The sequence below is a fragment of the Xiphophorus maculatus genome, chromosome 19 (genome assembly GCF_002775205.1).
Source record: "Xiphophorus maculatus strain JP 163 A chromosome 19, X_maculatus-5.0-male, whole genome shotgun sequence".
Lineage (NCBI taxonomy): Eukaryota > Metazoa > Chordata > Actinopteri > Cyprinodontiformes > Poeciliidae > Xiphophorus > Xiphophorus maculatus.
This window is the reverse complement of record NC_036461.1, coordinates 22,101,282-22,113,126: the sequence shown is the minus strand read 5'-3', so window position 1 is coordinate 22,113,126 and position 11,845 is coordinate 22,101,282. Positions and strand designations below refer to the sequence as shown.

Sequence of the window (11,845 nt, the reverse complement as noted above, 5' to 3'; positions counted from 1 at the left end):
GGGTTAAGTTGCAAAGTCAACTTTCTATTAAGTCTCATTTGATATATGTAGAATTTTTTTTCTAACAACTGAAGGTAACACAGTGACTTGATTGTGCTGTGAAATGGCACTATGTGCTTGGAAAATACATGTACTGCCCCTTTATTGTCCTATTTTTAAAAATAAACTTGAACTTCTGCTCCTCATGTTTGAAGACCTTAACTGTGATGTAAAAGACTTGCTGACAGACATTCTAAATGCTTGATGGTCGACATCAAAAGTGGCTCAACCAGTTATTAGGTTTAGGGGTCAGTTGCCTTTTCACAGAGTTGATTTGCTTCACTTTCTTCCCCTTATCAACATTTATTCTCAGGGCTAGCTAACAGCATCACCTGCTGGATACACACACAAACAGTGAGTGTGGGTGTACACACACATGGACATGCTCAACGTTCTTGGTTTGCACTGCGAATGATCACAAAACCTTGCTTTTTTAAAATTTATTATGAGGATTTTGGCCCCAGAAATAAAACAATCACAGCAAACTGAAGGTCTGTTTTTTATGTTTTGTGATAACACTAATCATACAGGACCCTTTATGTTTGGGACCATTATTTTCTTTTACAGATCCATTTTCAACAAAAATGTGTTTATTTGGTACAATTCAATAAAACCTTGCATGTTTAGTTAATTATTGAACAGATAAAAATTGAAAAAAAAAGAACAATGCATTTATTTGTACATTTTTATTTCACAAAAATACATTTTCATGGCCCTCCAAGTGCTTTCAACTCGATGATTTTGTCCCTGCTGGCAAAAAGTTTGGACACCTCTGATATGATCCATTCAATCCAAGATGCTTCCTAGAACTGAAAGAAAAACATGACATATTTTTAAAGAAAAAGTATATATTTTTTATCTTCAACATCTTTATAACATTGTCAATATGCAACTTGCATGAAATCTTATCGATTTCTATGCCTATGTAGTTACAGGTCTCAGTATACTCTACCGATATATCTGTCATTGTTTCTATGGGAGGGAGAGTTTGTGGAACTTTCTTGTTAGCAAAAAGCAGAACTTTAGATTTTATGGTGTTTAATGCAGACAGTAGCAGTTTTTACATGGGAGTGAACTACAATGTCATCAGCGTAAAAGATTTTGCTTTTTCCCCGGAACCATTTACATGAACTGAAACAAAGAGTTGGACCTAAAAATGAACCTTGCGGAACACCTTTTGTGATGCTTAAATAACGTGATAACTACGATGGTTGGGGCCACGGTAGACAGAAAAAGGAAGTGAATTTCCTCACAAAAAAGCTCAGGAATTTTTAAATTAATCTCCAAAATTTTCTAGAAAAAACTAATTCTGAGATTGAAAAGTTTGAACATTGAAAGAAAAAAACCAAGCTAATGTTTTTTTTCTAGCAAACTTTGAGATTAATCTCAGACATTTTCTGGGAGAAACAATGAAATGTCTGAGCTTGAAAAGTTGCAAAAATTTGAAGTCAAACCTTTTGAAGCAGAAAATTTTAGATGAGTCTCAAAATTATTTTTTCTGGTGAAATTATGTAATTTGTGACATTTCCTGAATCATTCACGTCCCTTTTAGTGACATTAAAATCAAACGACCTTTATGACTGTTCACCCAGCACTGCAGGTAGCTGGGTGAACATCACTTACACAGCAGTAGAGATATTCTTATGTCAAAATTCAAAAGCTCATATCGTCCCAACCAAGTTGCTGCGCCTCCACATTTCCAACAAACTGTGGAGTTTGTTGAAATTTTACATGATATGACATCACAAAAATCATGCAGTTGCCTTACAATAATACAGAGATGCTAGGAAAATATTGCCAAGTGTGAATGCTGACATTCGCAACGATGGGATGAAGAACAGGAAGACAAAAGCCGGCGAGACGCGGAGCTCCACAGCTGCTGCTGCAGAAAGGCAGCCATGACAGACGTAAAGGGAGATGAAAGTCTGGATTCACGACTCCTCTCTGGCTTCTGTCTGCTGTCAGCGAGGTGAAGAGAGCTGCCACAGAGTACAAGAGTGAACAAGAAATCCTGAAGAAGAAGAAGAAGAAGAAGAAAAAAGATAGAGGAAGAAAAATTATTGTTGGCAGAGGTGCAGGATATACTGTGGTACAGCTGTATTTAATAAAAAGCACAGCCTGTGTTGATGTGAGCGCAGGGAATTTCTCCAAACATCCTGCAGAGCTGAAACGGCCAGCGAGCTCCCTGTGATGCTCCGACTGAGGATTTCCTCTTTTAAGCACTTAATGGGGGCCTGGGGAGAAATCAAACTAACAGGTATGTCAACTTGGAAACGTTCCTGAGTGTGAGGACAAAAAACATACAGTTTGTTTCATATTTACAGGCATGTTTTCAGCTGATATTTTCTGCTGAATGTTTAAAACATTTCCCCTCCCTCCCCCAACAGGGAGAAGATAAACTTCAAAGCAAACACACAAGTTCTTATTGGCACATAATTCCCTACAATTAGCAGAAAGCAGTTTTATATAATCCAAAGTAGTATTAACATTAGTGCAAAAGTAAAACATAAAAAACATCTTGAAGTAAAAAAATAAAAAATAATAATAATAATAATAATAAAGAACGGCTGCACTTCAGCTAAGAGTGGCATTGTTTCTGTTTTTACATTCAGTTCCAAATAAAGAATCACATATTCTTTATCTTAATAAAAGCAATAGAACAATCCAAACACTACCTCTGTTTACCACATCCATTGGTGGACAATATCGGAGTACATTAATCTAAGTAGTGTCATATTTATGAGAAGAAGCTAAAAACAGGCAGTTAAAAAAGGGCACGAGTAGATGAGATGTTTTTAATTTACAGGTATTGCATTAATATTGCATTCAAAGACATGTTGACATGTCGAGATTTGCTAAGTAGGAAAGATGAAACTTATCAATGTGACATTTTTTCAGATGGCCCACATTTATTCTCAAGAGATTCTCATTTCTCTAATCTCGCTGCTTCATTCTAAAAGAGTTGATGTGGTTAGACTTTGAATACATTTTTGTTTTTTTGCCTACATTAAGATAAACTCCATTAGGTCTTTTTCAAAGTCAGACCATCTCATATTTGATCGTCGTTGAAAGAGGAGTTTACCCCAGAGGGACATTTAATTAACTCGTCACCGTGCCAACAGTAGGACGTGTGAAAGAGGTCCCTGCTTACGCACACTGTATCCATATTCATACTCTGCCGGCATATGAATATGGACACAGTGTGCTGGTTCCTCTTTGTTTATGGGGGAGTGACTACCCAAACAAGTTTTAACTGTAATGATTTAACCAAACTTACAATTAGGGAAGAAGGACAAACCTTTACATTTTGGAGCTCAGTTTTGCTGCCATTATCCAGCGAAACACAAACTCTCCAAATCCTGTTTTCATCGACGGGATATAAAACTGACTGAAGGAGTCATTCCTGTCCAGATTGTTGTACTTTTACAGTGAACATTGTTCCATTTCTCTCCAATGCCAATAATTTAAAAAAATATATATATATTTAATTAATAATGATGTGTTCCTCGGCTTCCATTTTGTTTGTTTGACATTAAACTACTGAAGCTAGTAGTTATATTTGGAATAGTTCCAGGGATATGACTATATTGTTTCAAGGCATCTCTTCTAACATTTTAATTAAAACGCCACAAAGCAAATTATTAACAAGTTATTTGATTGCAAACGAAAGTCTACAGTGGAAACTAAATTACTAGGTCAACATGGTGTAGTTAATGATTCACAGCATGAGGCCGTGTGCTGTGTCTACACTGTGTTCAGCATGTTTATATAATCTGTGTCTCCTGTAACCATTTTCATGTTGTAAAAGACGTTTAGTGTAAGTTTCAGTTTCTGCGAAGCCGTCCGGGTGAAGACATGGCTCCCACTCTGGTGAGTCCCACCAAGTTCTACTAACAAGTATTCTGCCTCATTGTTTACCGTCCTTTCTGATCTATTTCTAAAAGCTCTTAGCTGAAGTGAACATGAAAAGCTATAAACAACTTTGCTGCCTACTTTCTTACATAAAACTCACTTAATCCTTGGCCGTTCATGTTTCGCTGGACAGCCAAACATTAGATAACTATTTACTTTTTATCCGTCCCCCCATTTTCTTATACCTTTGTCCCTTATAGGGTAAGGAGGGGTGCTGGTGCCTTTCTCCTTGGACAGGTTGCCAGTCTGTTGCAGGACAACACAGAAACAGACAGGGCAAACAACCATGCACACACACACACACACACACACCCACACGCACACACACACACACACACACACACACACCTAGGGAGAATTTAGAGAGACCAATTAACATGACAGTCATGTTTTTGAACTGTGGGAGGACGCCGGAGTACCTGGAGTACCTTATCTGCACCACTGTGCAGCCTAATATATGTTTTATGTCTGTGTTTAACTCTTCACTTTTCCCTTCCAACTATTTTCTTTTTATCTCAATCTGTTAAAGTTCGACATAGATGCGAAGCCAGGGGACCTGATAGAAATCTTGGGCGGGGTGTATCACCACTGGGCTGTTTTCATCGGCGGAGATGAAGTCGTACATTTAATTCCTTCAAGTAAGTGGAGGTTTTGTGTAAAAGTATCGCAACATCCTAACTTACTCACATCATTTAAGAGATTTTGGCGGGATAAAATCTTTAACTTTAATTGTCTCTCTCTGTATTTTGTCAGTTATTTCCTACGTTTTCTGGTAGGAGTTTTATCTGTAAACCAGTTTATGTCTGAAGGTAAAGAGCTGCTATGTGGAGTTCCTCAGGGCTCCGTGCTGAGACTTATTTTGTGTTTAGAATAAGTCACTTATTCTAAACACATAAAGTATCACTAAATTCAGTGGTTTAGTGATATTGTATATCATATATTTGCTAATGATATTCAGCTTTGCTCTTCATTAGAGCCTCTTGAGGTTCATAAACTGTCTATTAGAAAAGTTGCTGTTAATTTTTATTAATCTTTTTTTTTATTATTATTTAAAACAAAAGTTCTGTGACCTGTAATAATTTGAGGCTGATGCATTAAAAGATGATTTTCTTACTTGTTACACCCAAACCAAAGTAAAACTTCACAAGATGCTCAACATTCACTCTTATTTTATTTTATTTTTTTAAATTATTTTCTTCAATCTCCTGATATGACCTTATTCTGATAACATTGTTTATTTATATCCAGCAACTAGCAGGGCATTAAATGCCACTCTGTACTATATTTCACCCAATTTTGTTATAATCCACGTAATTTTATTACGTCTTCTATAATGATTGTAAAGATTGTTATTATTATTACTTTACTCTAGCAATATTTCAACTTTATCCTCATTTTATTTCGAGTTTATTCTCATATTATTACAAATTATTTACTTTGTTATTTAAACTTTATTGCTCTTGTAATATTATGACTTTATTCTCGAAATGGAAGAATTCACTAAGTCGTACCTTCCGGTTTTGCTGTGTATTTTGTTGGGTCGATCCTTCTTGGGAGTGATTTTGCGACATCCGTCTGTGGAAATACGTTACAAAAATCAGACTTTACAAATTTATGTCCCATAAAGCGCACAGAGGAGGAGATCTGCTCGAGGTGCTCGCCTTCCTCGAGAGCAGCGACGCCACGGTGAGGCGTCAGAGGATCTGGGAAGTGGTCGGGTCCAACCGCTTCCGAGTCAACAACCTCCTGGACGACGAGTACCAGCCTCTTGACCCCGGCACCATCGTCGGCAACGCTGTGAAGACGGTGGGTCAGGAGCGTCCGTACAACGTCGCCACTCATAACAGCGAACACTTCGTCACCGAGCTTCGATACGGCAAACCGGAATCACGACAGGTGAGCAAATGTTTATGGAATCTCCTCAATAAAGCTTTGATATCTGCTTTAGAACAAGCTGGAGGCAAAACTGCTTGGTGATGATTCAGTGATTCCATCTGAGGTTTATGTGCATTTTCTTAGTATTTGGTTAAACTGCCTGTTGACTGTGTGTTCTATGTATTTTTGTGTTTTTATGCTGTAAAGCCCTTTGAAAGGCCTTGTTGCTGAAAGGTGCTATTCAAAGACAATTCGATTTGCCTTTTGAACATTAGAGAGGCACAGATCCAATATTAATACTTGCTTCCAATATTGAAAAAAATTTAGATCGGGTATCACGACAATGTTCCCGACCCATAATGGCAGATCTATTCAGTCTAGTTCTATGCTTTTTTGCTCTGATCGACATCATGCTTTATTATTAATTTTACATTAGATTTATTCCTAATTGAACTTTCTGAACCATTTGAAGAAGGTTTGTTACAGTTTATGTTTACATGTTTCACCAACATAGTCAACCTGTTGTTTTAGTCAGTTTCACTTTCTTTAGTATTTATTTTCCATTGGCTGTTCTACTCCTAATTGCACTGACTGAACAAATTAAAGTCGTTTTTAAATGTTTGACCATGCTAGTGAAGCTGTTGTTGTATTTAAGTGTGTTATTCTGGTGCAGAGTTGGTAAATAAATAGTCATTAATTCAGTATGTTTAAGTCTGTGCTTTAAAAAAAAGAACCGTTTTAAGTATGGGATCGGAATCAGCCGATACTAAACCTCAGATACTGGTTGGAGGTGAAAAAAGTGGATCGACGCATCTCTGTTAAACATCGAGTTAAACATTTTCATTTTGGTTCTCAATAGTTTGCCTCAGTTTTGCCTCCAGACAGAACAGGTTTTAAAAAGTCAGGTCTGTAGATCCGAGATCAGGGCCTGTCATGGCAACTCCAAACTTTGTTGCCATTAAGTCACATTGTAACTAGTTTGGTTGTATATTTTGGGAGATTAACCAGTTCAAAGACAAATTTGTGCTTCAAGATTTCCACATAATGTTCTCTACCCATGATGCCATCTGGTGCTTTTGGGAAGCACCAGAAACCCAACAATTTTCTAAGTCGAAGGCAACTGACCTCCCCTTGTTTCAGAGCTTTCTGCGGCTCTGATGTGAAGGAACTGGCTTTTAAACTGCATTCAGAACTCGTTTGAAGTTTAAGTGTCTGATAAAACCCTCGCTATGGTTCAGTAACATAACGTTTGGCTCGTCGTTTGCAGGTTCAAACCGCGGCTGTGATCGGAGGCGTTGCCGCCGCCGGCGTGGCGGTTGCAGTCGTGGGAGCCGCTTTGTTTTCTGCCTTCCGCAAAAATAAAGACAAAGAATGATTACGACTGAAAGTGTTCAAAAGCCTTCAATGTGCCAAAAACTGTATGAAAGCATGAAAAAAGGTTCATTTTCGCAATTTAGGTTGTTTTTTTTCTTCCTATATTTGCAAATATTAAATGCATTTTCTCGAATGGAAATAGAAATGCCTTATTTTGTATGAATTTATGATGTTTCATTAAAAATAAAAGGTAATTCTGTAGCTTACAACTAAATTTGTGATGTTGATGTGCTTGTTGGGAATAAATACATATGACTGATTAAAATTAGACCACAGAAATGATTCATTATTGCATGTTTACGTTTGTATTGAATCCTGGGGAATTGACTCCCAAATCTCAGATTCCAGATATTTTAAGTCATTTTTTGCTGGCAAAAACTATGAAGTCTTGATCTTTGGGTGTTCCAGTTTTCAGTTTCATTTATGTTTCTCACGTTCTTATCGTTTACACTCATTGGTCAATCATTGGAGTTAATATTTTCCTAGTTTCTGTTCTTTGTGCTTATTGGCTTTATTGGCGCAAAAGCAAAATACAATGTAGCACCAAAAAGAAAGTTGATAATTCATAAGACACAGAGGTACATTTAGATTTTTTTTTCTCCCAGTAATTTAAATGTGAACTTAATTTACACTTTGAAAAGCCGACCAGCTCCGTCGGCTTTTCAAACAACGACATTAAATTGAGGTGATTGTTGACATTGTTACTAGCAAAAAAAAAGAGCTATTTTATCACAGTTAACATAAACTCTCCGCATCGTTTTAAACAAACTTTTAAATTCTTATTTTATTTAAATTCTTATTTTGCTAATTATTGTCTGTCACGCAGTGATGCTGATGTCATTTAGATTTGATTCCCCTCAAAATCGCCAACAAATATTTTTCTTGGAATCACCTGACACCAAAAGTCCCAAGTGAACAACAGGTCACGAGGTCATGCACACACTTCAAAGGTCATCATGACCTGACCCCCCCCGACAACAAACACAGCGGCGGGTCAGCGTGTAATCGGTTTGGCTGCGAGTTACCGTCGTTAAACTAAAACCTTTTTTAAAATGCAGAGTTCGCAACATTGCACTTGTGATCAAGAATAATTGACGACAAAAAAAATATTCCCAGTTGACAATATGTGATACTTATTTCAATTGAGGAACACAGGATTATTAGTGGAATTATTGAATAGTTTTGATCAAATCTGATTAAAGGACAGTTTTACAGTGTATTGAGGCCTCCGGGCTCACAAAGCACAAACTCAGAAGCAACTTCTATGTTCAATAAAAGTGAGGATACACCACCTGATGACTGACTGGATACAAAATGATCAAGTAACTGCTTTATTGTTTTTAATCAAAGTAGCGGAGAAACCTGAAGCATTTTATTCGGCAGGTTTGTATTCCCACCTCCTCAGCCTGTTCCACGGCTGCTGCTGCTGCTGCTGAAGTCAATCATTTGACAAAAACCTTTATTTCACCCCGCAGCGAAACACAATTTGTCCCCCTGTTGGAGTCGATCACGGCGGCGGTGAGGGATGTTTTTAGGCAATAACAGCGAAAGTGAATTAAGTCGTACCATCAGAAGAGTGTGGGTACATTATTCTCTCAGCTTTATCATTATTATTAGATTATGAAACTTTCTCAGAACGACTCGCAGCAAAGCCGTTTGAAAGCAAACAACCCTGGAACAGGAGGGGGGAAAAAATGCTCTGGAAGTGGAAGTGAAGTTTTACTAAAGTAGCGATTCCCTGTGGACGTGATCACTGTTAATAAGATGACCAATAAGGAGACGCAGCACCCGGAATCAAACATCCAAAGTAAGCAGGAATGCTGAGTTTGTAAAAATCTAATACAGTCAGCAGAAATGAGTTTCTTCCCTCGTGTTTATTATGCAAGTCTTTTTTTTTGTTTAGTGTTTTCGGCCATCAGCTCCTTATTACAACAGAACAAGTCTGCAATCAGTTCATCTAACGTCTGATATCTGATGCTGGCATCTGATTCGTACGGGAAAAAAAAGTTGTTTTATAGACAAAAAGTATTCACAAGCACTTCATTAGATTCACGCCACAGTTGAGGCTACGAGAGATTTGTATGAAGCAGCAACGTACCGAGTGTAGATGTTTTTTAAATTGTCCCTCGGTCAGGAAAAGTGAGGTGAAAAAAACCAAAAAAAAAACCAGCGGTTGTGTTCCCCAACACAGAAATGTTCAAACTTTTTTTTTTAGTTAGGAAATGAATTCATTTAATGAAAAACAAAGCAGTTTCATACAATAGAAAACATGTAAAAGTCAAATAAAATCAAAAGCAACAGCAAGAAGAAAAGAAAATCTTACATCATCTGACCTTTTTATTCCAAAAACATATTTAAAAAAAATGATGATATATAAAAAGCAAAACTAGACAAAAACCAACAAAATTTTTTATGGATTCACATTATTCTATTTCATATTTCTTAAAAAAAAAAAAAAAAAGAAAAACCCCTAACTTTTACCGTTCTCTTAAATATGTACATTGATCTGGCGTTTTTAATATCACTCTCCAGACAAAAACTTTGCAGGCTAACACAAAATAATTATTAAAAGGAAAAAACAAAACAAAAAGAACACATACAAATCAGAATGGCAGTTCTCATTTCCTCCAATCCAAAAAAACTAGATCATAATTTGTGAGTTAAACTTTGTGTTTGTACCTATTTAAAAAAAAAAGTTTTTACACATATGTTCAAATTAATATGTTGTGACAGTTTTATATAAGACAGATAATCTGAGGAAAAAAAATTGAGCTCAGCTGCATTCTCCCTATGGTCCAATCAGAGCCAGGATGAGGGTCTTAGTGTTGCCAGTCACTCTTGTGTATGCGCTGCCCACATCCTACCCCATTCTTTATGCCACGCTACAGCAACGAAACCCGTCACGAATGCTAAAGCTAGCTAGCATAACCAACGATGACAGTGGATAAACAGTTTTCCTGAAACTGTAAATTGTTTGCAATTATCACATTTAGCAGCACGTACATGAGCTTGACGGCACCAAGACCCTCCTCCTGACTCTGAGTTGGCATTATTAGAACTGGGAGGAAGTGGAACTTGATCTTCTCATAGATTATCCAGCTCATATTATACTGTCACGTCATGCTGATTAATTTAACATCAATGCAAAAAAAAAAAAAACATTTTAAAAAACATAAAAGTTACATACTTTTATTTTAAAAAACATAAACAATGTTTGTTTAGAATTACCCAACTTCTGTCCCTGCAGCATGGTGCCAGCATGTGGGGTTGTAGAAATGACCCAGCAGTTTTCAAAGTGAGTCATTTAGTAACGTTTCATTGTAGTGAGAAACACAACTAACGGCTGGACAAACAAGAGGAATCGACGAGGGAGCATGGAGGACGGCTGCTGGTGGCCAAAACAAGCAGGTACTTTAGTGGCCTGTGTCAGTCAGGAATATATGGTTTCCCATTCAGCAGCGTGTCACCGCTTTCTTTTAGTGGTTCAAGTCTTCCAGAAGCCAGACAGAGGAGAGGTGGCGCCAGGTCCAAAGTTCCTCCAGTCAACACAAAGATCGCATTGACTGTTGTCTTTGCACCTGTTCAAGTTCGGGAGGAGATGGCACAGGCTCTTCCTGTGCATCGGACAACAGTCCACCACCTCCCTGCAAACTGTTTAATGACTCTCTCTCTCTCTCTCCTTTAATTGAAAAAGCAAACTGCCGCCCTGCCAGATAAGTCGACAAACGAGGGCCGGTGGAAATGTCTTTGTCGTGTGAGGAGGTTTTTTGTGAGGGAGGCGGCTTGGCAGGAGGTGAACACAGGGAAGTGTTTCCGGCATAAAGACGAGCCGGGAGGACGCGGTCGGGCGATGGAAGACGGAGGACAGGACCACCATAAAAGTGACAGGGGTCAGGGTGCACCCCCCCCACACCCACACACACACACACACCTCCTCTGAGCTCCCAGTGAGAAAAACTCTTCCTCCAACACAAACTAGACCAGGATGGATTAGAATAACAAAAGCCCGGGTTAATGCCATTTGTGTACAAATCACAAAGTCATTACTTTTAAAAAAAAAGAAGAAGCCATTAGACCTTCAAGTCGACTGCCTTTAAAAAGAAAAAAAAAAAATCTGACTGCTTGCGGTGAATTGTAAACATGGCCCCGTTAGCTATGCAGTCTGAGTCCAGCTCCATTTCCGCTTCATCTGACCAAACCATGTAGAGTTGGGGTTTTAATGCTATAGCCTCAGTTTTGATTTTTTTTTTTGTTGCTTTTTTTTGTTTTCAGGCTTTTCACCAAACTCGTTCGCGCCTCATGTTGAAGTGCTGGTTGCTGCTGGCAGAAAAGCAGGAGAGACATTCTTCAAATGAATCAGACAGAAAGCTTTGAAGCCGTGGAGAAAGCTGGGTTGTTGTGTTAGCTTGGAAAACAGAGACAGTTCTGCCTGTCACAGGGTTCTGCATCCTCCTAAAGGTTTAGGACGCAACATAAATGTTAGATCCTGGGTCTTGAGTTGTTTTGGTTCTTTGATTTGATTTTAGTTTCACTATTATTCTGTGTCAGTCTCTTTCTTCTTCTGTGTTTCTGTCTTACCTTATTTCAATTCGCAGTTAGTGACTCTAGTTTGTTTTTGTCTAGTTATTCCTTGTGCTTTAGTTCA

The 11,845-nt window shown here is 37.9% G+C and overlaps 1 protein-coding gene and 1 long non-coding RNA gene across 2 annotated transcripts; one reads left to right on the top strand and one right to left on the bottom strand.

Moving 5' to 3' along the window:
- Window positions 1-467: 467 nt before the first annotated feature.
- On the bottom strand, window positions 468-4,206 carry LOC111612313. The gene is made up of 3 exons (XR_002754545.1): window positions 4,137-4,206; window positions 1,855-2,273; window positions 468-848 (listed from the first exon to the last, which is right to left on the bottom strand). It is a non-coding gene; the product is annotated as an uncharacterized LOC111612313 (long non-coding RNA).
- On the top strand, window positions 3,644-7,470 carry LOC102230685 (retinoic acid receptor responder protein 3-like). Its single transcript, XM_005812758.3, has 4 exons — window positions 3,644-3,909; window positions 4,481-4,589; window positions 5,579-5,847; window positions 7,094-7,470. Exons 1-4 carry the CDS (start codon window positions 3,895-3,897, stop codon window positions 7,199-7,201), a joined length of 501 nt encoding a protein of 166 aa, XP_005812815.1. The 5' UTR covers window positions 3,644-3,894; the 3' UTR covers window positions 7,202-7,470.
- Window positions 7,471-11,845: the final 4,375 nt, after the last annotated feature.